This window comes from Lissotriton helveticus, chromosome 5_1 (genome assembly GCF_964261635.1).
Source record: "Lissotriton helveticus chromosome 5_1, aLisHel1.1, whole genome shotgun sequence".
NCBI classification, from domain to species: Eukaryota; Metazoa; Chordata; class Amphibia; order Caudata; family Salamandridae; genus Lissotriton; species Lissotriton helveticus.
Genome location: NC_136065.1, coordinates 50,464,616 through 50,490,977, shown reverse-complemented (window position 1 = coordinate 50,490,977; position 26,362 = coordinate 50,464,616). Strand labels below are relative to the sequence as shown.

General features: G+C 44.1%; 1 protein-coding gene across 7 annotated transcripts in view; it reads left to right on the top strand.

Annotated features, from left to right (window-relative positions):
* LOC144754122 (butyrophilin subfamily 3 member A3-like) overlaps nt 1-26,362 on the top strand; it is a 600,119-nt gene that overhangs the window by 253,363 nt on the left and 320,394 nt on the right. For all 7 annotated transcript variants that reach the window (XM_078641696.1, XM_078641692.1, XM_078641691.1 and 4 more), the window contains 2 exons: nt 1,984-2,004; nt 7,485-7,505. In XM_078641696.1, coding sequence (XP_078497822.1) covers nt 1,984-2,004; nt 7,485-7,505 — 42 coding nt within the window. The remainder of the gene's footprint in view (nt 1-1,983; nt 2,005-7,484; nt 7,506-26,362) is intronic.

The window sequence follows — 26,362 nt, the reverse complement described above, 5'->3', positions numbered from 1 at the left end:
ATTTTTATTGGCCAGGGTTTGTAGAGTCTTTTATGACCATATATATGAGATCACGAATATCTGAAATTCATCTATTGGCTTTCAAAGCAAAAGTAATGCCGGATTTCAGCACAAACCTCCATTGGAGGTCTTAGTGGGGAGAAGTGGCATTCATCTGGACACTGTTTAAGTTCCAACCTCGCACAAGCTGCTAGACTGTGAAAGGAAATAGCTAACTTGCTATTCCATAACAAACACATGTTGTGTGCACCATCTTCGAAACTCAAGAAGAGACTCTCTATTTACTGCTCCAGCAAATTTAGCATATGTCCTCAAAAGTACAAGAGGGAGTTAGGATAATAAGGACTCAACATCAAATGTTTCCCTGCTGTTTCATCTCACCATGACAGTACATACTACATTTATTTTAACAGTCTTTGTTGTTAACCTTCAGAGTTTATGTTATAAGTTTAAAATAAATATTTTTAAACATGTCCTGTTTTTTTTTTAGAGTTTTTGAGTGTGTTACTCATCAAAGAAAGAGGGGTTAGAGTTTGACTGTATCCCTGAAAATATCAGATATTGTAATGATTTGTTACTCCCCCATTTCGAGAATGGCTTAATCAGAAACCCCAATCGGATTTCTTCCTTTCAGTATTAGATAATGCTGCTGTGTTTATTAGCTACCCTGATACATAGTAGCTGAGGATTTGCATTGTTATCCTGACTTTAATTTTAGCATTTCTTTTCAATTCCAGTAAGCATAATACCAACTTAGGGGTCGATTATGATGGCGGACGGACCTGCGTCCGTCCTCCACCCCAGAGGTGGAGGGACCGTCCGCAGGGGCAGCGGCATTACCTCCATTACAATTAGGATGTGACCGCCACCCTGGCGGTCACATCCCGTATATTTAACATTGCAGTGGGTGCTGCTTTAAGCAGCACCCGCCGCAAAGTTAAAAGTGCATGCTGTGCCTTTGCACGCACAAAGCGGCAGGCACCGCGCAGTGCCTGCTGCATTGTGCATGGAACTGCAGAAGGGTACCATAGGTACCCCCCATGTGCACCTACCCACCCCCCAACACCCTGGGGGCCCGCAAGGGGCCCCCAGAAGCAAAGGACCACATGCTTTTCCACGGCAGAAAAGCATGTTTCCGCACCCATCGTAATGTGGCTGGCGGTGTCTTGCAGACACCACCACCATATTGCAGTCCACACCCTGAGGATCAGTGGCGGTGGACCTGCTGTCCACCGCTGATCCCACCGCCATCATAATCTGGCGGTGGGTGTTTTCTGTGCCGCGGCGGTGAATCCGCATCTTCCGGGCCGGCGGTGGCTTCCACCGGCCCGGAGGATGCGGATTCACCGCCATCGTAATCGACCCCTAAGTGTCGGATTCGTACAAGGGTAGGTGGCTGAACAGCATCCATTTAATTTTCTTCATTGACAAGCATCTGAAACATTCTACTATTTCACAACACACATCTGAGCAATACCTTATTGCTGCCGATGTGGGTGGACATAAGCATTACCTATGGTTACGACATACATAAGAAACAAATAGAAGAATGAGGCAGAGACAGATCTATGATAAAGGGATGGTCTCATGGTTATGATTTAAAGTAGTAATATGTGGCATTATTTAAAAATATATTTTCTGCATCACATTATGAAGGCATCATGTAAGCTAAATGTGCACACAGACACAAAGGTTTTACACAGCCTCTAAAATGGTGCACATAATTGTAGTTCTTGTGGAGTTCAAAATGCAGATTCATCTGTTCTGTTCAATCCTGACTGTCGAATGCTCATTGTGGTGGGCATTTTCAATTTCATAATTTTTAACATCATGCCTGTAATGTTTGTGAATAGTTTGAATTGTGAGAATTTCACATGACCACAGTTGCCATAACATGGAACAACTCTTGAAAGTTTGCCTTTTACATTATTAACAATGGAGTATTTAATCTGCCCAAGTAACACATTTGTCTTAATTTTTCAGACACTCTTCAGAAGGAAAAAGGTATGTGAAATTGCATTGAAACAAGGGTGAGGACAAGGGCGCATCTAGTTAAGCTAGAGTACGTATGTTTAACAACTTGTCTGTAGATTGTTAGTTCCTGTTGTGCATCATTTGCTTTTGATGAAGTTGTGAACTATATTTTGCTCCACAGGGACTATTCGCAGAACTTTGTTTCCTTTATACAAAACCATAAGTCCCCTACACAGTGAGCAAAGCAAGTCCCACTCTGTACCGCAGCACTAAACACCAAGACACACACCAATGGATTTTACTGAATTTAGACTCTTTGACTCCATCTTAAATATATTCATAAATTCCATTTTCAAGTTCAAAAATCATTTGTTTGCTATTTGAGCAGACATATCTAAGAAAATTATTTCCAAATGATAGTACATCTGAAGAAAGAATTTCCAAATGAAATAGTTTTGAAGTTTACATCATGAACATATTGTTTGTTACATAACTTTGAAGACTTTTTATAATCTACATTGAATGTAATTACTATTTTACAAACCCCCTAACTACCCGAGTGACAGACAACTTTATGCCATATACTTCAACAAACCATGCCAATAATTGAAAGGCTATAGAAAAGTATAATAATTGCAAATGTGATAGGTCAGTTTGAAACATAGAAACTATTTATGACTATATGAACAGAAATATCTTATGTATATCACATTTTCAGATGTTTTGCAAAATAAAATTTGAATATTTAGAAAATCCTCCAAGATAGATAATGCTACTCTTTCTAAGTTTTCTTTGTCTGTTTAGTTCCACCAGTGGGCAATGTAGAAATAAATTGCACATCCTCAAATCAAGAATAAATGAGTCTTCTCTATAGCATCTCAGATAGATGATTTAATTAAAGCAAGAGGAACGTTTCTAAATTGAGCTATAATAGATGGATCATATAGAAAAGTAAATTAAATGATTCCCCCTGCCTTGGTAGCTGCAAAATCCCTCTTCTATTATTTGCAGACAACACCCTCCTGATCTCAAAGACCCTAGTGGACTACAACGTTTGGTGAATACATTAATAAATCTAAAGACTTTTGCACTGAACAGTGGGCTTGTAATAAACCATTCTAAGACCAAGTTTCTGGCCATTACCCCTCACAAAACATTTAGGGGTTTGATAATGCTCGAGAGGTCGACCTCTGGATAGGATATGTGAGTTTGACTCTTTGGGGGTTAGGATAACCAGATCTGGGTTGTGGGCACCACAGGTTGAGAAGAGCAGACTAAATTTAACTCTGTACTCAGCTACAATTTTAAGACGTTATTGGATATCCCGGACCAGGTGTATTTCTCCCATACTCTGTTGAGAGGTGTGGTGCAGGGGCCAGGGCAGCTGACTTCGGAGCACAGGGTTCATGGTTCGATCCACTCTCCTGCAACAGCTCAGCTCAGCGCCATGTGACCCTGGGCAATAGCTCACTTAATTTCCACAACGGCCCCAGTGCCTTGAGACCCGTAAGGGTGAGTAGTTTGCGCTTTACAAACACGGATTTACTTTTGGTGTCCAGAGTTAAAGCAGAGGGCAGTGCCCTGTAAGGGACCGAAGTATGGGGCACTTCAAATCTGACTAAACTTGCGGCAGCAGAGAATACATTCTTGAGAGCACTGACTAACCTCCCTTATAATACTCTGCTAATACAATTAAGACAAGATCGGGCCTCAATTTATTTGACATATAAGGCTTAATTAAGGCTGTTACATTATTGGAGAAGGTTGAAACACAATGCAGACCTTGACGACCATCGTGGAGCCTTGGAGGACCTAGTATCACTGGACAGTCATGGTAAAATTAAGTGGTTATCTTATCTCCAAATGTTGCTAGTACTCATAGGCTTAGGAGACCCAATGGGCCTGCTCGGCATCCCCGACCTATCTATTCAAGACTACACCTAATAATGCATTCTGGGACCATGTATATTCCAGCATATTCTAGAATGTGTTCGAAGTGTTGCTTAGTAATTTTAGTGAGCTCATATTATTTTGTTTTTGTGTACACAAACAATCTCCAACAAGAAAAAGGTGAGTGTGATGGTCTTTCTATTAATATAGCGGCATTGGATGACAACTACCCACCACAGCACTGTGGTTAGTTGCCATCACTTTTTTAACCAGGGTAGGAGGCAGGATTATTAAAGAAGTGGCCCTGACCTCGTCCCCTGTTTTAACCCACTATCAGTGCACACACTACACTTTTACACCTTAGGGCCCCACACACGCACTCACCTAACGGCAAGGATAAAAGAACTCCGCCAAAGAACCCCCACTGAGGGTGCCCGTCTGAAATTGCACCGCCGTCCCGATGAAGAGCACGCCCAATGATGAAGCATGACACCGGCTGGGTGTGTGAGGCCATTCTACTCGAAAGGAGGAAATTCCCCTTCCTCCTTTTTGGTTACTTAACATCAGTCAGTTTCTCACATTAGTCACTATACCCTTATCCTTTTTAGGAACTGCATACCAACCTTTGTTGCTTTTTGTCTACTAGAGGTTACCACATGGTTCCTCTGTACAGTATCCTCTCAGTTAGTAGCTTTGCGGTATCCAAGTACCTTCCTTGGAGGAGGTCCATCAGATACAGGGTGCTGGAGTTATTGGCTTTCGCATTATGCTTTCTCTTTGTCTCAGTCTCCCAGTACCTATGTATTTGTTATATAACGCTGTTAGATTTGGGGGTCTCTGGTTGGCACAGGTAGGTACTTGTGACAAGCTGGGACCCTCTCCTCTAGTCAGGACAAGGGGATTGCCCTCCTAAAATAACCCCTGCTCACCCTCTAAGTTGTGTGGCACGAGCAGTCAAGGCATATTTCAGAGGCTTTGTAAGTTGAGCAGTTGTGACCACATTCAGTAACCCAGTGACAAGACTACAAATGGACACCACGCAGGTTTTATATCAAAAATAAGTATACTTTATATAGAGTTACCACAAGACCATAAACGACAAAAATACACAACACTATTACTTTAAGATGGTAGATTTAAGCTTAGTTCAGTTCCTAGATGCGACACTGTGCGTCAATGTACCTTAGGTTGCGTTGCGCTTCCACGACAAGCAATGTCGCAGCGATGGGAATGCGGCAAAGTTCAGGTGCAAAGAAATAAAGACGTGAAGATTTTCCAGATGCGGCACGCTTCTCGGGTATGCGAGAAGTTCTTGGTTTGATGCGTGAACTACAGCGGCGACATCCAAGATACGATGGGAGCAGCTCCAGCGGCAACGCTCTTCTCCTGCGATGCGTGAAGCTTCAGCACGATGGACAACTACAGCGGCGACATCCAAGATGCGTCGGAAGCAGCTCCGACGGCGAGGCGCTTATCGGGGATGTGAGGTGCTCTTGGTCGATGCAGTGCAATGCGACAGTTGCAGTGGTGACACCCTCCTTCGGAGTTGCGACGGCAGGCACAGCGACGGCGACATGGTCCGACCTCGTCGCAAGATTCTTCTCCTGAGGCGGTGCAGTGCGACAACTACAGCGGCGACAACCTCCTTTGGAGTTGCGACGGCAGCAGCAGCGACGGTGACAGGCTTCCTCTTCACTGCGGCAGGCTTCTCTCCGATGTGGTGCAGTGCGACAGTTCCAGCGGCGACACCCTCCTTCGGAGTTGCGACAGTAGGCACAGCGACGGCGATACGCTTCTTCTCGTTGAGTCGCGCTTCCAGCTCCTTGCGACAAGCAGTTCCTCAGAAGGCCCAAAACAGCAACAGGCACTTCAACAAGAACTCTGGGGAGCTGGGGGGTGAAGTCTGTTGTCCCTGAGACTTCAGCAGGAGGCAAGCTCTTTTCCAAGCCCTTGGAAATCCTTCACAAGTTGAAAGCAAAGTTCACAAAGTTCCTTTCTCCTTCCTTTGGCAGTAAGGCAACCACTGCAGGCCATTCCCCCAAGTAGCACTTCAGTATGGGAATAGTCTCTCCTAAGTTTCTTCAGGTTCCTCTCCTGAGTCAAGGTTTTTTCTTGTAGTCCAAAGTGATCTAATTTCTTGGGATCAGGGTCCCAATAGGTATACCCCAAAATCCTTTGTTCTCTGAGGGGAGAGGGGCCTGTGCCCAGTCCAAACCAGATCGGAAGCACTCTGTTTACCAGACTTCTCCTTTCCTTTCACAGTGCAGGGCATGCACATCAGACGCCCCACAGGAGGTGGAGCCAGCATTGTGGAAGGCAAGTACAGTCCTGGAGCACTTTTTTGACAGGACTCCTTCTCTTCTTTCAGTGTGCAGGGCAGAGCCATCAGCCGCTCCCCAGGGGGAGGAGCCAGCATTGTGGAAAGCAGGCACAGCCCTATTCAGAGTTCAGGTGCAGCTCCTCCCTCCCATCTAGATGCAGATCTCTCTATTCACCACTGGGTGACTCAGCCTGTCTCTTGGAATCCCTCAGCCCTGTCACTCACAAAACCAGACAAAGGAAAAAACAACTTAGCAGAGGCAGGTTTGAATGGTTATACAAGCAAATACCTACTTTCTAAAAGTGGTATTTGCAAACACAGGATATTAAAATAAACTTTACTAAACTATGTATTTTATTATTCTGAGTCCAGGCATACTAAACTCAAATTTCTACCATGTTCTCAGAGCCTGTTAGGAGTATAACATGTAACAATTCTAACAGCCCATTCTGGCCTATGGAGTACAGGTAGCCTTGCAATAGTGAAAAACGAAAATGGCTATAATTCACTATTAGGACATGCCACACACATCAGGGCTTGTCCTATCTTTTACTTACAATGCACCCTGCCCTTGGGCCTACCATAGAGGTGACTAAAATGAAGAAAAGGGTAGGTTTTAGGGACTGGCAAGAGGGTGCACTTGCCCAGGCAGCATGACAGTACCAGACTGCATGCAGGCTATGGAATGGCAGACCTTAGACACATTTTACAAGGCTGCTTCTGTGGGTGACACAACCAGTGCTGCAGGCCCATCAGCAGCATTTGGATTTACACGCCCTGGGCACACTCAGTGCACTAGACTAGGGTCTGACAAGTAAACCAAAAAGCAAAACATGGAACCACTGATTAATACATCAATTTACAGTAGGGAGCACCTGCACTGTGGCACTGTATAGCATTGGCACAGTGCCCAAAGCATCTAACACCAGCGAAAATTCATGAGGCAACAGCAAAAATTGAAGGGAGACCGACGCCAATGGTGCCAGGTCTAACAGACGCTTAGCATCGGTGTCCTGTATTTGTTGTATTCTAACTATATATCTTTTTAAATGCCAATTGTAACTAATTATAAAGTATTTTATTTATTACAATTTAAAGGTACACTTCTATTGATCATTTAAATTTTGTAATGGCATGACACAGCGCCGTGTTGTAAATTGAGTTTGTGTATCTTTAGTTTTACATATGTACTGTTATGTACTTTTATGGTTGAAAACTCTGAATAAAGTATTTGATGTTGAAATATTTTACACATCTGAAAACAAAATTAAATTAGTTTTCTCTACATTTTCTCTTATAGGTGATTTAATTAAAGAAAGAGGTAAGTTTATAAATTGAGCAATCATAAATGGATCTTATATAAAAGTAAATCTGAAAGAAACATGCTAGTTATAGATTCCTTACCTTAGAATTACCCCCAGGTGTCAGACTGGATCCGGAAAGTTTCTTCGTCAGCAGTACAGCTGCGCATCGAAAGGTGGCGTCGGTCAGCTCCTCGATCATCATTGGCATTGTGGTTGCCAGGATGATGTTGCAGAAGCTACTTAGATGCCGTCCTCACGGGCTGATATCAGTCCTTTCTTTTCCTGAGCTAGCCAGTGCAGATCATGGAAGAACGTTACCTCTAGTCCATTTTTTACTAATCTTTTTGCGACTTTTGTGGACTTCTTTATACTACGACTATTAAAGATTGGGCCCCAAAATGGGGTAAGATCTTTGGCAAAATCTTCAAACTGCTGTAAGGAAGTATCAGTTTGATCAGTGCTATCAGTGTCAAAACTCCGAACACTTTGGTTAGATTCTATCTCTCTTTTAACTAACCGATGTGTCTTGTGATAATCAGATGGGGCAATGTAAACTGGGGGGTATAGAAATGAAAGATAACACCGTCCTGCCCATCCCCGTGGAAGCCAAGTATATGCATTTTCCCCACATACAAAATACACATTAGGGGGAGTGATCACGGGGGGAGTACTATATGTCTGCAGGGTGTAGGTATAGTTACACTTACTACTCCCTACCTTAACATGACCTCGTCCCTGGATGCAAAAGGGGGAAGTAGTGTTTATAATAGGAATAGGCAAGGCTTTGTCATTCGTGACGTTTCGTTCCTTAAAATGCTGAAAATATATGGTAGAATTAAAAAGTTCAAAATCCTGCATTTCTTCTTCTAACCAGGAAGCATTCTTGTATTCAGTATATACATTCATACATGCGTTTGGGTCTAAGGATCCCTCTCCTCCATTTCCTTCGGCATCAAATCCCTGATGCTGCTCTATGTACTTTAGAATCGCCTCATAATCCTTTTCAGTATATATTTTGGGATTGGCTACATAATGGGAATACATTAATGATAATAATTGGAACCAGGCTTCACAGCTAGCTAAGTGGGACATCGGCAAGGAAATAAACAATTCATGCTGATGCATTACTGAAGGGAGTAACCCACAAACCCAACAATTCGTTCTATTTGTCGTGCTGTGGGTCTGATGCAACATTTCAATAAAAACATTTTTTGCATATGTTTCTCTATGCCTAGCCTTATGCGGGGGTAAGGAATAAAAGAGGTGTTCCTCTGGAGCAGGGGTGGTTCCTAGCAGTTTCAGTACAGGGTGATGGAATTCTAGGTACACAAATACACACATCATAATTACAGTGATATAACAATGAAAGCAACGAATGCCACCTTCACTCTGGTGGGCCATCCGGAAAATAACTGCATAGAATCAATATTCCGCCGAGGGGCAAGTGGTCTTTCATCCTCCATTGCAAATCGGGCAAAAGGAAACATACTCTCTAAAAGTCCAAAATCTAACTCAGTCACTCTCTAAAAGTCCAAAACTAATCTTGTATCCACAAAGCACGCACACCACCAGAGGGGTTCTTCTTCCCACCAAGGGATCTTCTCCCTGTGTCCGTTTAGAGCCTCACAGGTAGACTCCTATCGTTCATCAAAAGGAAAACTATTTTTATTCTCCAGTGGAACAAACGCGGCCCTTAACTCAGTCTTTCTTTCTGAACAGAGCTATTTAGCACAGTGTTCCAAGCTCTCAACGAGTTCAGTCCAGTGTCTCTCTCAGTACCCCAGTAATTCTATCTGATGTTCCTCAACTCAAGTCTTTGTCTTGCTCCTACCATTGGAAACTGGGGTACCGCGCTGTTTTCGGGGCCATAGGTCGTATTTGCAACGGCCAGGTTGCTCCTGGTCAGAAAACAATTCTGTTGCAAGTGCATCTGATACATTCGAAACCTGTGATGCACTAGGAACAACAGCCTCCGCTGGTTGAGCCGCCGCCCTTTCACCCGTGGGCAACACTTCACTTGGCTGCCCCTTCTCCTGGGCGTCTGAAAAGGGCATGAAGCTTTTAAGCAACTCTCCTTCTTGGCTCGGGATTCCTTCGCGGTTTTGCAAATCAAAAGGCAAAGGTAGCGGCAGGCGTTTCAAATGACTGATATGGATCCAGTGTTTTCTCCCATGCACTTTCACCACCGACCTCGTCACCAAGATGATTTGGTAAGGGTAGGACCACTTCGGTTCTAAACTCGATTTCCGTTGATAGTTCCTCACCAACACCCACTGACCCGGTTCCAGACGATGTCAAGGACCCTCTGGTAGTGGCCGCAGTGTGTCCGATACCTGTTGATGAATAGAACGCAAATCTTTAGTCAAAGCATACAAGTAGTCTGTCATTAGAGGATAATCAATATCCCTAAAGGATCGGGGTCTGGGGACTCCCCACACATTGGCGGGACGGCCAAAGATCACTTCGTAAGGTGACAAACCAGTTCTGGTATGGGGAGTTGTCCTTAGAGACAATAATGCTAAGGGAAGGGCATCGGGCCACTTCAATCCAGTACTTGCACAGATTTTGGCCATCTTTAATTTTAACGTGCCGTTATATTTTTCAACCAGACCAGCTGACTGGGGATGTCTGGCGGCATGAAACTTCTGTTTAATTTGTAAACCATCACAGACACTTTGAACTAACAGTGAATTGAAATGTGACCCATTGTCGGACCAGACAATCCGAGGCAAACAATAGCGGGGGAAATATTCCTTAATCAGGGCTTTGGCAGTTGCAACTGCGGTGGCTTCTTTGGTGGGGTAGGCTTCGACCCATTTACTAAAAGCGCAAACCACCACCAATACGTACTTTAAATTATTTACTCTTTCCATTTGAATGTAATCAATTTGTATTACCTCGAAAGGCAGAGATGGTGGTGCAAAATTTCCAGTCAGGACAGACTCTCTACCCCTGGGATTATAACGTAAACACACAGGGCAATATTTGACTACGTGTGCTGCTGTCTTGGGAATGTTTGGGTTATTCCAGACTGGGTCCAACACTGCACAGATACCTTTCGCTCCTATGTGGGCTGGGCCATGGGCCATAGTCACTACAGCATATACCAATGCATTAGGAAGTAACCATCGCTGCTTCTCAGATTGATCTATCCTACATTCATTTTTGTCTAATTTTCCTACTTTCTGTTCCCATCTCTGTACCTCATCTATAGTGGCCTCCTTTTGTAGTTCTCTCACACTTTCAATGGTATTATCAAACAAAGATGTTTCCGCCACCCACCGAGCCGAAGCACTAGGAAACATGGGAGTCATTCTAGTTTGAGCCGTTTCTTTCGCTACTGAATCAGCAAAAGCATTTCCCTTTCCAGTAGAATCAATGACTTTTTTATGTGCGCTGCATTTAATGATGGCTATTTTTTCTGGTAGTGTCAAGGCAAATAGCAATCGATCAATTAAAGGACCATGTTGAATTTTCTGGCCATGTGTGGTAAAGAAACCCCTCTCCATCCACAACCTCGCAAAGCTATGGGCCACGCCAAAGGCGTACTGGCTGTCTGTAAAAATATTCACCCTCAGCCCTTCACTCGACTCGCATGCTCTTAACAGGGCTATTAGTTCAGCTGCCTGAGCTGAGTGATGAGAAATCCTTGCGGTTTCCACCACCGTCTTTAATGTCGTAACAGCATATGCAGCTGTTGCAGTACCATCTGATAACTTAAAACAAGAACCATCTACATACAGCTCTCCTTGGGGTTCTGGTAAAGGGGTGTCAGTGAGATCTACATGGCCTTTTGTTTCTTCTTCAGTTCTAAATATACAATCATGGGTGTCGTCCTTTCCATCATTTGAAGGGAGAGGCAATAATGTGGCTGGATTCAAAGTAGCACATCTTTTAATCGTGATATGGGGTGCAAACAAGGTTAACTCATATCCCGTTAGTTGAGCACTCGTAAGGTGCTGGGTCTTAGTTTATTTATTTAGAAAGTTTTATATAGCGCGAACGTGACCCTTGGGTATCAGAGCGCTTCACAGATACAAATGCATGAGGTAGATTAGAAATACAATTCACATAGCATTACCATATAGGGAATGGGGTAGGTAGTTATAGTTCCATATAGTAGGAGTAACATACTGCTACAATTCACATAGCATTACCATATAGGACTGAGGTAGGTAATTATAACTCTAAATAGTAAGCGTATCACACTGATAAGAGGTAGATTCGGCATATGTCAAACATTTGATATATTTTGACTATGTACACTGGTTTGTTACAATTAGGCTAGTATTAACAAGAGATATATTCTGACTATGTACACTAGTTTGTTAAAAAATTAGGGTAGTACTTACACCGCGATTACACAGTGCTACATTTTTTCAACCTACGTCTATCCCCCAAGTTGTCATAAATGTTATAATGTTATTCAGGTGGGAGCCAAGCACTTCTGGAACTTCCGGCAACCACTCTAGTGGGTAGCGCTCTAGTGGTTTTCTTCTGGGGCTATTTAGCCCTCGCACCCTATCGAGCGCGCAGCGATTGCGCGCAGCCGAACACACGCCGAAGAGCAGCCAAAGAGCTGCCCGTCTGCGCCCGTCCGCGACAGGATGGTACCAGGGGCCTTGGCTCCACGCGCTTGTCCAACTCTGCTATGAAGAACTCCACAATTAGGTATTCTGCCCAAAATCTTTTAAATCTCAGACTACCATCATTGCCTGGCTGTGTCAGTGATAATTGGCCTTGCCCGGAGGGCCCTTTTTCTTGCCTTAATTGTCATTTTCAAGCGACCTATTTAAATACTATTTGTAAGGTAAATACTGCAACCAACGTACCAACAAAAGGGTTAAAGTGTTTTCTTTTAAATGTCCGCTCTATGCCCAAGCACCAATTACAAATATGGGATTTACTACAAACATCACAACCCGATCTGGTTTTTTTTACAGAGACCTGGCTCAAACCCCACACAACACCTGCCATAGCTTTAGGAGTACCTCAAGGGTATACGTTTTTACATATGGATCGTTTAGATAAAGTAGGCGGTGGAATAGCCATCGTATACAAAGACTATTTGAAAGTTACTGTCTTGGAACAAAAATGTAGTCCACATATGGAAATAATTGTTTTTAGAGTAATTACTGCTACTAGAGCATCCTGGAAGGGAGCATTAGTTTATCGTCCACCAAGACCTAGTTCAGGTTTTACTCTCTCTCTCCTGGAGCTTCTAGCTCCTCACCTTAGAGCCAATGAAGATTTTTTGCTCCTTGGTGATTTTAACACTCACATAGATATCCTAGAGCTTCCTGAAACTAGGTCCTTACTCGCTGACCTGTCCACTCTAGGTCTGGAGTTGCAGAACAATGGACCCACACCTAAGGGAGGCCACTCCCTAGACCTGCTTTCTCTAACTGCACCAAAATTCAGTGCCAATCCACTGTCCAGCTAGATTGGTCAGATCATTTCTTGCTGGACTTCTGCTTATCGGAAGTGGATAAACGCCCTAAAAAGAATACTCTTCCACCAGTATGGCGTCGACAGTGGCACAGGGTAACGGTGGAGGAGTTACAAAGGGTTTGGGAAAAACCTAACCTTATGGCAACAGATGATGTGGAGGGTGCCCTGGCTAAATTCAATGATTCCATAATTGTAGCAATAGATACACTGGCCCCCCTGAAGCTGCATAAACAATTCCCTGCAAGCAAACAAGAAAAATGGTACACCGAGGCACTGAGAGCAGAGAAGCAGAGCTGCAGGAAGATAGAGAAAAAATGGAGGAAAGCACGCACAGAAGAAAATAGTAGAGCACATCATGAAGCTCAGTCCAATTATTATAAGAACATTAAGTTGGCGCGGAAGAACAGCATTATTCAGCAGCTCGCAGAGGCGGGCAATTCCTCTAAGGAATGATACAAAATTTTACAAGCATTTGTAAAACCGACAGCTTGCGACAGCCCAGATGACTATTCCCAATCTTTATGCGACGACATCTCTCTGTTCTTTGAAAATAAAATCAACTTGATTTACGAGAAAATTTTGAATGCTTCTAGCCATCAAAGTAGCATCTGTGCTCCTATTCCCCCACCTATACAAAGAAATGCCTCCTTGACAGTCTTTTCACCAGTCGGTGAATTAGACCTTCCTTCCCTTATTAGCCACATAAAGTCAGGATCTCCCGACGACTTCCTACCAGCTAAAATCATGGCCCCCCTGAGTACTTTTCTTGGACCACAAATCCAAGAGATAATCAACCACTCTCTCAGAGAAGGACACGTGCCAGGGGAATGGAAAAAAGCGGTGGTGAACCCTATCCGGAAGAATGCTGCACTTCCATGGACGGACCTCTCTAACCTCCGACCCATCTCCCTTCTACCATATCTTAGCAAAATGACCGAGAGGCATGTGAACACCCATTTGTCGAATTACATCGAGACAGCGGAGGGCCTGGACCACTCTCAATCTGGATTCAGGCCCAATCACAGCACCGAGTCCGCTCTCATCTCAGTGACCGATAACGTCAGGATGTCACTGGATGAGGGGGGGTCAACAATTCTGGTGCTGTTAGATTTATCCGCTGCCTTCGACACGGTGTCACATGAAATACTTCTCGGTCGTTTGAGGGAGGTGGGTATAGGAGGCACGGCTCTGTCCTGGCTGGAAAGCTTTCTTTCGGGTCGTCTACAAGGAGTCAAGCTGGGTCCCCATAATTCCATCTTAAGGGAGCTCACCAAGGGAGTGCCACAGGGCTCATGCCTAAGCCCCACACTTTTTAACGTGTACGTGGCCCCCTTAGCGGACATTGTAAGAAAACATGGGTTCACCCCGGTGTCGTATGCTGACGACACCCAACTTCTATTCCCCTTCCAGACCCTCACGCCCGCAATTCAAAAATCTTTTGCAGATGGGATGAGAGCAGTGTCAGACTGGATGGCACGAAACTGCCTCCAGTGTAATGTAGCCAAGACAGAAGTCATGTCGTTCGATGGGGCTACTCTCCTCTGGTCCCTAGAATGGTGGCCTTTGGAGCTGGGACCTGTTCCTAGTCCGAAACAAGTAGTTAAAAATCTTGGTGTACGTCTGGATCAAGCACTCCTATTTAAAGAACACACCAACCAAGTTACAGGAGCATGCTTCCACATTATCGGGCTGCTACGGAGTGTTTTTCCATTCTTGCCCGATAATTACAGGAAAACACTAGTCCAGACACTAGTAATCAGTAGGATGGACTACTGCAATGGCCTGCTTATTGCGGCCAATGAGGAGCAAATAAAAAAACTGCAAGTGGTCCAAAAAACTGCGGCGAGACTGGTCCTTAATGCCCAACCTAGAACCCCTTCTCGTCCCCTTCTTCACCAGCTTCATTGGCTGCCAATAAGACAACGCATAGAATTTAAGACGTGTTGTACAATACATAAATGTCTGTTTGGCATAGGACCTAAATATTTTGAAGGAAAAGTTTATACCATACACTCCTGGACGCACTCTATGCTCCAGTAGTCACCAGCTACTTCAGGTCCCAAGGTTTAGAAAAACCAGACAAGGAGGTCGTGCCCTTTCCTATAGAGGCCAGTTCTCTGGAACTCTCTCCCCCCTATGCTGAAGCAAAACACTAATTTAGAATCCTTCAGGAAAAATCTTAAAACCCATTTATTCACTCAGTTTTAACAAACATTTTCTGCCAGCAGCATATGATCATGTTTGAGTCTATTCAGATAGGAGCACAAGCGCGGAGATATCCCTATCGATTCAGGCGTTATAAAAAAATATAAATAAATAAATAAATAAATTCAATATCCTACTATATTGAATGCTGTATTCCTGTATAAACCGTTCTTACTTGGCTTTGTTTGTGCGATCTTCTTCTAGTTCTAAGCGAGTGTAGCGCCTCTAGGTTGTTTCCGCTTACTGGACATTGTTTCTTGTTTCCATTCGATGATCCGTTTTGGCACCTTTCAGATGCGGTGGCGGTGAAGTCCGTACTTGACTATGTAAGAAACTTACTCATTAGGAAGATCTTAGCTTCCTTTTTGAATGAAGACAAATGATGAATGTGTGGTTAACCGGGCCATTCTAAAGGACATTTTAGCATTAGACAATATCAATGATTTTAAATGGATATGTTATGTCAAGAACTTTCTCAAGGAAGTAAATTGTGCCCAATACTTTGAGGACCCGCCAACAATGGCATACATATCGAGAAGAGATCTGAAAAATTTGTGCATTGCCTATCTCTGGGATAAAAGACACTTAGAGGAGGCGAGAAAAAAGACTGTTTCCGCTCACCAGGACATTTTATGTGGAGAGAAACTACAGCCATATTTATCATTATATATGTCTAATCATGAACGCTTCCTTTTAACCCGGTTTAGACTCAACATTGTTTTTAGGGTCTTATCTTTTCCTGTGATGAATTGTTGGTCGAAAGAACTATCCTTTTGCCCATGTGATGATGTTTCCCCACAGTCTGATATACATATTTTATTTTTTTGTAAATTTTATATTTTCTTTCGAAAGAAACTTATCATCCCTATTCTCAAAGACTTAAATATACACAGATGTCGCTTAGCGTTTTTAGAGTGCCAGAAAATGGAAACTGTTTTTATGGTAGCCTCATTAGGTGAATTTTTTTAATCTGTTTTTAAATGTCGTAAATTGATCTAAATGAATTAATCTCTATGTTGCACATATGTATTTTAAATAATGAACACATGACTCCCCTGTAAACTGTATTTTCTTCATGCTACTTTTATGGTTATTTTTGCTTTTTAACCGAATAAAGTATTTTGAATTTGAATTTGAATGAAGATATGTTAGTAATTTTCCTGATATTCAGAGGGAGTGAGTTCCAGACTCTGGGGGCTGCCCCAGAGAACGCTCTGTCGTATGTTTTCTTCTTCCTGAAGATGGGTGGCCTCAGCAGCAGCTCCTTGGCACTTCTGGCAGGTCTTCAACCTCCCGAGATCTCAATATTCTGGGCCAGGTAACTCGGTGTTTTGTAATGGAGTGCTTTGTGGGTGATACATGCCATTTTAAATTGGATTCTGGCTTCATAAGGTAGCCAGTTTAACGCTTTTAGGTGTGGTGAAATATGGTTGAATTTCCTCGAACCGGTAATGAGCCTTGCAGCTGCATTGAGGCATGCTTTTAGTGGTGCCGTGGAAATTTTTGGTAGGCCTGCTAAGGTTGTAAATCCGTATTCAATCCTTGAGCTAACTAAAGATTGTATTGCCAGTTTGAGATCTGCCGACGAGATGAAAGGTTTCACTTTCCTTAAGTAGTTCAGATGAAAGCGTGCATTTTTTTGCCATTAATTTGATGTGTGCTTTCATGTCTAGATTCTTATCCAATGTGATGATTTGGCTGAGTCCACTAGCGTAGGGGTGCATTTTAGTGCTGTGATCATTTTGGTCCATTCTATCGCCTCTGTATTGTTCTATGGCGGTGAAATTAATAGGAATCCAGTTTTTTGTGCATTCAGCTTCAGGTGATTACTGGTTAACCAATAAATTGTCTTTTTTAAAGCCTCATTGATTAACTTGATGTCCTCTAGAGATGCTATTTTGATGTAAATCTGCGTGTCGTCTGCGTACATGTGATAGGATATGTTTGCGTCTCGGAGGATTTCTGTCAAAGGTTCAACGTATAGGTTAAAGAGTGAAGGAGATAGTGTAGATCCTTGAGGGACCCAGATCGAGTTTGGACAAGATAGGGATAATGAATGGTTGACCAAGAATCTTTGCGATCTGTTCTGAAGGAAGGATTCAAACCATTTCAGTACAAGTCCCGACAATCCCATCCTCTTGTGTAGTCTGTCCAGTAGTTTTTCTTGATTTACCGTGTCGAAAGCAGATGATATGTCGAGAAGGACTAGTAGGCATGTTCTATCAACGATATGTAGGATCGCTGTTTCCGTACTGTGTCCTGTTCTGAATCCCGATTGGCAGTTGTCCAATAGCCTGAAGTTTGTGATGTCATGGCTTAGTTGATTTTGTACACATTTCTCGATTAGTTTGGCCAGTAATGGAATATTGGTAACTGGGCGAAAGTTATTAGGATCTGCTGGGTCCCCTGTTGGTTTCTTGATGATCGGTGTAACTTGGCCTGCCTTTAAGCATTCTGGAAGGACCCCTTGCGATAGCGAGGCATTTATTATTTTTGTCCATATTGGGATGATGATGTGGTTGATGTTTTGTAAACATTTGGTGGGGAGTGGATCATTGTAGTGGTTATTTGGTTTGATGTCCGCTAGTGTTTTGGCCATGGTATTCTGATCATATATCTTGAAGGTATCCCAATGCGCTTTGTTTTTAGTTTCCTCAAGGTCATTTGTCTGATTGTTATTGTACAGACTGTGTGGTTGGATGTGCAGGTTGTCCGCTTCAGATTTGAGCTCTGTATCCAAAGTGATGGCCTTGTCGGTGAAAAAATTAGAGAATTCTTGACAGCTCAGATGGGTTTTAGTGGTTTTTTGGGCCGATTTTGCCGATTTGTTGGATTGTTGCTTTAGTATCTCAAATAGTTTCCTTGGTCTGTTTTAGCGTTATCCAATTCTGATCTAATATATTCCTTTTTATACTTTAGGATCTTTTTGTTGTATTCATTTCTTATTTTTCCTAATGATTTCAGCTCTGGTGTTGCCGGATGTTGTCTCCATTTCCTTTCGACCATTCTTAGTTTCCGTCTATCCTCGTTCAGTGAATTATTAAACCAAGTGTTTTTGTCCTTTTCCGAAACTCTTTTTACCTTTAGTGGCATAGTGGTGTTAACTATATTTGTGACTGTTGTGTTGAAGTGGTCTATTAGGTCATTCACGTTCTGCGCGTTATTCGGTAACTTAAGTTCTTTCTCACAATCTTCTACTAATCGTTCAATATTCGACTCTTTAATCTCCCGGGTCCACTTTTTGAGTTTAATAGGCTGCCTAATCTTTCCCCTTTTCAGCCTTGGCATAACTGAGTGGATCTGTATGTTATTGTTTCTTGAAAGTATCCAATCTAGTGTTCCTCCTTTTGAGTGTGTTGGTTGTGTGCAGGCTTCAGTAAAGTTTAACTCAGTCAAGAAGTCTTTCAGAGTGTTGATCAGTTTGTCCTTACTGTCGTCCCAGTGTAAGTTAAAATTACACAGGACTATGTCGTTAGAGTGAATGTTAGAGTTATCCGTGATAATCTCCATTAACTGGTCTATAAAGGTAGCATTATTTCCTGGAGGATGATATATGGCATGTAGGATGCAACTTTGAATGCCTGTTGATCGTACATTAAGGCCTAGGTATTCAAAGGATTCCAAAGGATCGGATTGTATTTGGTTGATTTCTATATCTGATCGATGGATGCAGGCTACCCCCCCCCCCTATCTTTTTTGGTCTATCCAGTCTTACTATGTTATACTGAGGGGGCACTAACAGGTCCATGCATGGAGATGATGATTCCGAAAGCCATGTTTCTGTTAGGATCGCTGGATCAATTTCCTGGTTAATGATAAGAGCAGCGACGTCTGATGCATGTTTTACAGCTGACCTACAGTTGAGCAACAGACATTTCAACGTTTTTCTTGCATTACTAGATTCCTGTTCAATTAGGTTCATGGATAGTTGGACTTGCTGCAAGTTGTTGAGGTCTGGTTTCCTTCCATTTTGTCTGGATGTTCTGTTAGCATCAATCAGAACTGTTCTAATGATCTCCCCTCTACTGTGTTCTTTGGGTTCGTAACTATTTAGTAAGGACAGGGTTTCTTCTTCTGTTATGTACCTAAGGATTCTCTCTGGTCGATTGTGCCTGCTCGACTTCTGCATTAATTCTTGCATGTGCTCAACTTTGGAGTGTGTGTCTACCATGAATTCCAGGATCTTTTCCATTGTTTTCAGTGTGTTTAGTATGTCTTTTGACATGTTGTCAATTTGTGTCTGTATTCCTTTAATTTCTTTTTGAGACTGAGGCCCTGTATTCGTAGTGTTCCTCCTCTCTGTTCGGTGCTCATCGTTTGTTTTCCCATGTGTAAGCTCCGTTCCTTTCCTCAGATTCCTTTCCTTGGTGCCCTCAGTTCTGCTGACCGTGCCTCCATTGTGTGGGATGAGTGAGGCATTAACTCTGTTGTGTGATCTCTCTGTCGGTATTGGGTGACGACTATTTTGTGTGTTCCTACCTGATCTTTGGCTTGTACATGGGGCGTTTACTGGGGTGGTGGCGTTTTCCAAGTCACTTGTGTTTAGATTCCTACTGAGTGGCCTATTTAAAGGCGAAGTCATAGCCTGTGAGAGCAGCCTTGATTCTTCCCACAGTGTTTGCTGCGGGGCATTACTACTAGTGCTTATAGGTATTTCTTCTCCGTTTTCAGTCACTTCATCCAGCCTGTCTTCTCTCTCCGTTGAGTCTTCTGGTGTTGTTAGGCGTTGCGGCTCAACTTCCTGGTGGGGCAGTGATGCTTCTTCCCTCTGTGCTTGTGCTGGAGCTGTGATAGCCCAAGGTATCCGTGTTTCTGAGCTCTCTGTACCCTCTCTGTTCAGACTATCTTTTGTCTCAGTTGTGTCTTTTAATGGCATTGATTGTTGGGGGTGTTGAGATTCATTAGGTCGAGCAACGTCTGTGTCACTTGGAGGCGTTACGTGTTGCGAGTCCTGTAGGTCTCTCAGTAGAATGCTGCCTGTGTTGGTAGACTCGATGGAGTCTGGACTGTCTACTTGCGCGTTCTGAAGACAATGTTGTTTCCTTGTGTTCTCTACACATTCTTTTAAAGTAGGGAATATGTGGTCAAATTTCTCTAAATCGGCATTGGCTGCTTGTATAAGCACTATTCCATTCTTATATAACGTTATGCACAGGTCTGCCTTGAATCTAGGTGACGGTATGATCAATAGTTTAGTGCCATGTGGTATATTGCTGACAGTTTTTATGTTGAGCTTCTATGTAATGACGGTGCGCCATTTAGCCATTTTTCTGGTAAAAAATATCATGTCGTTTACGATCACGTTTAGGTCTCGATTACAGCAAGGGTCCGAGATCAATGTGTCTGGGTTTTTCCTCAATAGATTGTGTTTACATTTTTTGGCTGATGTGTTGGATAGAAAAGATGGATATTTTATGATATGTGCGTTTATGCCTGCCGCTTCTAAGTTGTTATCGGCCATTTTTGCAGTTTGGTGTCACGCTCTTTGGTGTTGCTGTCTTTTAAGTGGTGAGAGCTCTATAAAATGACTTCCAATGAGTTTCTCTATTGATTATTGTCTATCTTTTCTTCTTGTAACCAACGTAGTGAACCGTTATGTGATCTCCTTCACTGTCGTATTTTGTTTTGATTTCTTAGTAAGATTATATTCATGTCCCTAAATGTCTTTTCTCATCTCTAACCAGGATTGTTTTCTCAGTTCTCCTTGATGCAAACCTTTCTCCTCTTAAGTATAATGCAGCAATATAGCCTTGTTTGCGAGACGCAAATTTGTTCATGTGCTGCTGGTGTAGGGTTGTTTTCCACTCAGTCCTCCTTTTTATGTTCAGTCGGGCCCAGGTCTTGTTTTTACCAGTTGGTTGTGCTTGCTTTGGGATATTCTCTACTCCAAATGTCTTTTTAGTCGCCATTTTAGTGTCAGGCAGGGCAAGATCTGTTCTTAGCTTGCGAGCAGTGATCCAACAGACTCCCCCTGTTTTCTAGCATCGTTTTCTGTTCAGTAAAGATGAACTGGTGAATGGGCAGCCCTCAATTTAGATTTAAGCCGCAATTACGATCTAATTGTCTGCGAAGGCCGCCATCTTAAAGACGATTCAGAAAAGGGGGTGGTGATGAACAGAGTGTCTGAATTAAGCAGACCACTCTTACCCAGTCCAAAGATCAGGGCTTGATCCATCACCGTTATTTATCTCACTGCCCCATCCCAGCTCAGAACCTGGCTATATGCAAATTAGTCTGTCCCTGGCCCAGTGCATCATGGGAACAGGGCAGACCAAACTACCAAGCCAATTCTTCACCAGAAAGGAGACAAGCTACCGGGGACCGGTTTCTGGCATTTCAGCCTCTTCGGCCCGGCTTGCTTGAATCCTGATGGAGCAGTGAGAAAGGGACTCATGTCTGAGTATACCCTGCCACACCTATAGTGGCCAAAAACGATTCAGAAAAGGGGGTGGTGATGAACAGAGTGTCTGAATTAAGCAGACCACTCTTACCCAGTCCAAAGATCAGGGCTTGATCCATCACCGTTATTTATCTCACTGCCCCATCCCAGCTCAGAACCTGGCTATATGCAAATTAGTCTGTCCCTGGCCCAGTGCATCATGGGAACAGGGCAGACCAAACTACCAAGCCAATTCTTCACCAGAAAGGAGACAAGCTACCGGGGACCGGTTTCTGGCATTTCAGCCTCTTCGGCCCGGCTTGCTTGAATCCTGATGGAGCAGTGAGAAAGGGACTCATGTCTGAGTATACCCTGCCACACCTATAGTGGCCAAAAACGATTCAGAAAAGGGGGTGGTGATGAACAGAGTGTCTGAATTAAGCAGACCACTCTTACCCAGTCCAAAGATCAGGGCTTGATCCATCACCGTTATTTATCTCACTACCCCATCCCAGCTCAGAACCTGGCTATATGCAAATTAGTCTGTCCCTGGCCCAGTGCATCATGGGAACAGGGCAGACCAAACTACCAAGCCAATTCTTCACCAGAAAGGAGACAAGCTACCGGGGACCGGTTTCTGGCATTTCAGCCTCTTCGGCCCGGCTTGCTTGAATCCTGATGGAGCAGTGAGAAAGGGACTCATGTCTGAGTATACCCTGCATCACCTATAGTGGCCAAAAACGATTCAGAAAAGGGGGTGGTGATGAACAGAGTGTCTGAATTAAGCAGACCACTCTTACCCAGTCCAAAGATCAGGGCTTGATCCATCACCGTTATTTATCTCACTGCCCCATCCCAGCTCAGAACCTGGCTATATGCAAATTAGTCTGTCCCTGGCCCAGTGCATCATGGGAACAGGGCAGACCAAACTACCAAGCCAATTCTTCACCAGAAAGGAGACAAGCTACCGGGGACCGGTTTCTGGCATTTCAGCCTCTTCGGCCCGGCTTGCTTGAATCCTGATGGAGCAGTGAGAAAGGGACTTATGTCTGAGTATACCCTGCCACACCTATAGTGGCCAAAAACGATTCAGAAAAGGGGGTGGTGATGAACAGAGTGTCTGAATTAGTCAGACCACTCTTACCCAGTCCAAAGATCAGGGCTTGATCCATCACCGTTATTTATCTCACTGCCCCATCCCAGCTCAGAACCTGGCTATATGCAAATTAGTCTGTCCCTGGCCCAGTGCATCATGGGAACAGGGCAGACCAAACTACCAAGCCAATTCTTCACCAGAAAGGAGACAAGCTACCGGGGACCGGTTTCTGGCATTTCAGCCTCTTCGGCCCGGCTTGCTTGAATCCTGATGGAGCAGTGAGAAAGGGACTCATGTCTGAGTATATCCTGCCACACCTATAGTGGCCAAAAACGATTCAGAAAAGGGGGTGGTGATGAACAGAGTGTCTGAATTAAGCAGACCACTCTTACCCAGTCCAAAGATCAGGGCTTGATCCATCACCGTTATTTATCTCATTGCACCATCAGGATTCAAGCAAGCCGGGCCGAAGACGGCTGAAATGCCAGAAACCGGTCCCCGGAAGCTTGTTTCCTTCCCAGTGTAAGAATTGGCTTTTGTAGTCTGGTCTGCCCTGTTCCCATGATGCACTGGGCCAGGGACAGACTAATTTGCATACAGCCAGGTTCTGAAACTGGGATGGTGCAATGAGCTAAAAAACGGTGTTGGATCTAGCCCTGATCTCCTGACTGGGTGAGAGTATTCTGCTTAATTCAGAGACTCTGTCCATCACCACCCCTTGTTGTAAATTATTTTGTCCACCCTAAGCGTGGAAGGGTATACTCAGATGTGAGTCCCTTGCTCATTGCACCATCAGGATTCAAGCAAGCCGGGCCGAAGACGGCTGAAATGCCAGAAACCGGTCCCCGGAAGCTTGTTTCCTTCCCAGTGTAAGAATTGGCTTTTGTAGTCTGGTCTGCCCTGTTCCCATGATGCACTGGGCCAGGGACAGACTAATTTGCATACAGCCAGGTTCTGAAACTGGGATGGTGCAATGAGCTAAAAAACGGTGTTGGATCTAGCCCTGATCTCCTGACTGGGTGAGAGTATTCTGCTTAATTCAGAGACTCTGTCCATCACCACCCCTTGTTGTAAATTATTTTGTCCACCCTAAGCGTGGAAGGGTATACTCAGATGTGAGTCCCTTGCTCATTGCACCATCAGGATTCAAGCAAGCCGGGCCGAAGACGGCTGAAATGCCAGAAACCGGTCCCCGGAAGCTTGTTTCCTTCCCAGTGTAAGAATTGGCTTTTGTAGTCTGGTCTGCCCTGTTCCCATGATGCACTGGGCCAGGGACAGACTAATTTGCATACAGCCAGGTTCTGAAACTGGGATGGTGCAATGAGCTAAAAAACGGTGTTGGATCTAGCCCTGATCTCCTGACTGGGTGAGAGTATTCTGCTTAATTCAGATACTCTGTCCATCACCACCCCTTGTTGTAAATTATTTTGTCCACCCTAAGCGTGGAAGGGTATACTCAGATGTGAGTCCCTTGCTCATTGCACCATCAGGATTCAAGCAAGCCGGGCCGAAGACGGCTGAAATGCCAGAAACCGGTCCCCGGAAGCTTGTTTCCTTCCCAGTGTAAGAATTGGCTTTTGTAGTCTGGTCTGCCCTGTTCCCATGATGCACTGGGCCAGGGACAGACTAATTTGCATACAGCCAGGTTCTGAAACTGGGATGGTGCAATGAGCTAAAAAACGGTGTTGGATCTAGCCCTGATCTCCTGACTGGGTGAGAGTATTCTGCTTAATTCAGAGACTCTGTCCATCACCACCCCTTGTTGTAAATTAAGCCATCTTAAAGACAGTCTGTCGAGGTCGTGGGCCAAGCGAGACCCCTTTTTGTTGTTTCTCTGTTTTACTTGCAATACGATGGGGTGGTGTCAGCTGCCGCCCTCGGTTTGCTTCGTATTCCAATTTTTAACAGTTTGCGAAATTTACGGACTAAATGTCCATTACGGACGCCATTTTGAGGTCAGGCGGGGCGGATTCAGCCTTACTCGTCTTCCCCTTCCTGTTAGACCCGCTTTTTTCCCACCGGTAGCAGAAAAGGGGGGGGGGAGAGAGAGAACTAAGGCTGAGGTTAGAAATCGCCAGCCTATCCGTATTTAGAGCGCGGCGTTTCCTCAGAGCCTTTCCCTACCTCAACGCGTTCTGAAGGCACCTCCAGCAGCACCTCTGATGTCCCGTTTCCGCTCATGAGCGTTGCAGCCATCATCTCCTGATATATTTCATGGCAGCGCAGCACACAAGGGGGGCATCGGCTCCTCAGCAGGCGGCAACCCTTGATGGCTATAATGCTTTTTCTCCGCTATTCACCGCTCGCAGTCCACTTTGCTGTCGCCTTCTCCAGATGCTGTCCGAGGCAATGTAACTGCAGGCGATGCCAGAGAGAGATCCTCCGTGCCTGTAGTCTTGCAAGGAGAGGTTATCGTGCCGCTGATCAGGTAGGCTGTTTTCTTCTTTCCTGATTAGCTTCTTAGGTAGGTAGTTTTCCTTCCCGACTAGAGCTTTCCCAGGTATGTTCTGCTTCAGATGGCCGGTCAGTCACTGGGGGGGTTAACTTCGGGATTTATACCGTTTGGTAATCCCTAACCCCGGAGCTCTTGCCTAGAGCTCCTACTTGGTGGCCATCTTGTGTCATCACCGCTACTGCAGCAGTGGCCCTCAGACAACTCGGGAGAGCTTGTGCAACAGTATCCAAGACTGATGAAAATAACTCACAGGGTCTCTTCTTTCGCCGAAACCCTGTGTTAACACTGAAAGTGAACAACCGTCCACCTCGTGCACATAAAGTGAAAAAGGCTTCCGGTAATCTGGAGTACCCAAGACAGGTGTAGAACAAAGAGCAGACTTTAAAGAATCAAAGGCTTCTTGACATTCATCCGTCCAGGGTAGGGGTTCATACACATCTTTGGTCGTCAAATACAACAAGGGTTTAGAGAGGAGTGAATAGTTAGGAATCCACTGGCGACAGTAAGAGGTTATGCCAAGAAAAGCACGAACATCACGTTGAGTACGAGGTACAGACATGTTAATAATCACAGATATTCGTTCTGGAGCCAATCGTCTCCCCGCTTTCGACAGTAAGTGGCCAAGGTAGGTCACTTCCTGTCGACAATATTAGAATTTAGAAAGGGAGACTTTGTTACCTTTGTCAGCCAAATGTTGCAACAATTTAACCGTTGCATCTTTACAGCCTTCCTCAGTATCGGAGGCCACCAAAATGTCATCCACATACTGGATAATTGTATTCCCTGGTAGCAATATTAATTCATCAAGAACTGCCTTCAAAGCCTGGCTATATATGCTAGGACTTTCCGTATAGCCTTGAGGTGCGCGTGTAAATCTAAAGCTTCGGCCAACTAATGAGAATCCGAAGATATGTCTACTATCAGGGTGAATCGGGATGCTAAAGAAAGCGTTTTTTAGATCAATTACTGAAAAATATTTAGCCGTAGGCGGAATCATTGTTAGAATTGCAGTAATATCCGGTACCACTGGATATTCTGGGAGCACTATTTTGTTAACCTCCCGGAGGTCAATTACAAAACGATATGTATTCTTATAATCTGGAGCACCATCAACCAGTGTCTTCTTCAAAATCGGTAAAATCGGACTGTTACAAATGTTAGCAGCTGTCTCTTCTACTACGCCCCTTTTAATGAGGTCACAAATAATGTGCAACAAGGACTGTTCACCTTCTGGTGAAATTTTATACTGAGGAATGCGGGGCAGCTGGGCATTAGGTTTCAAGGTTAT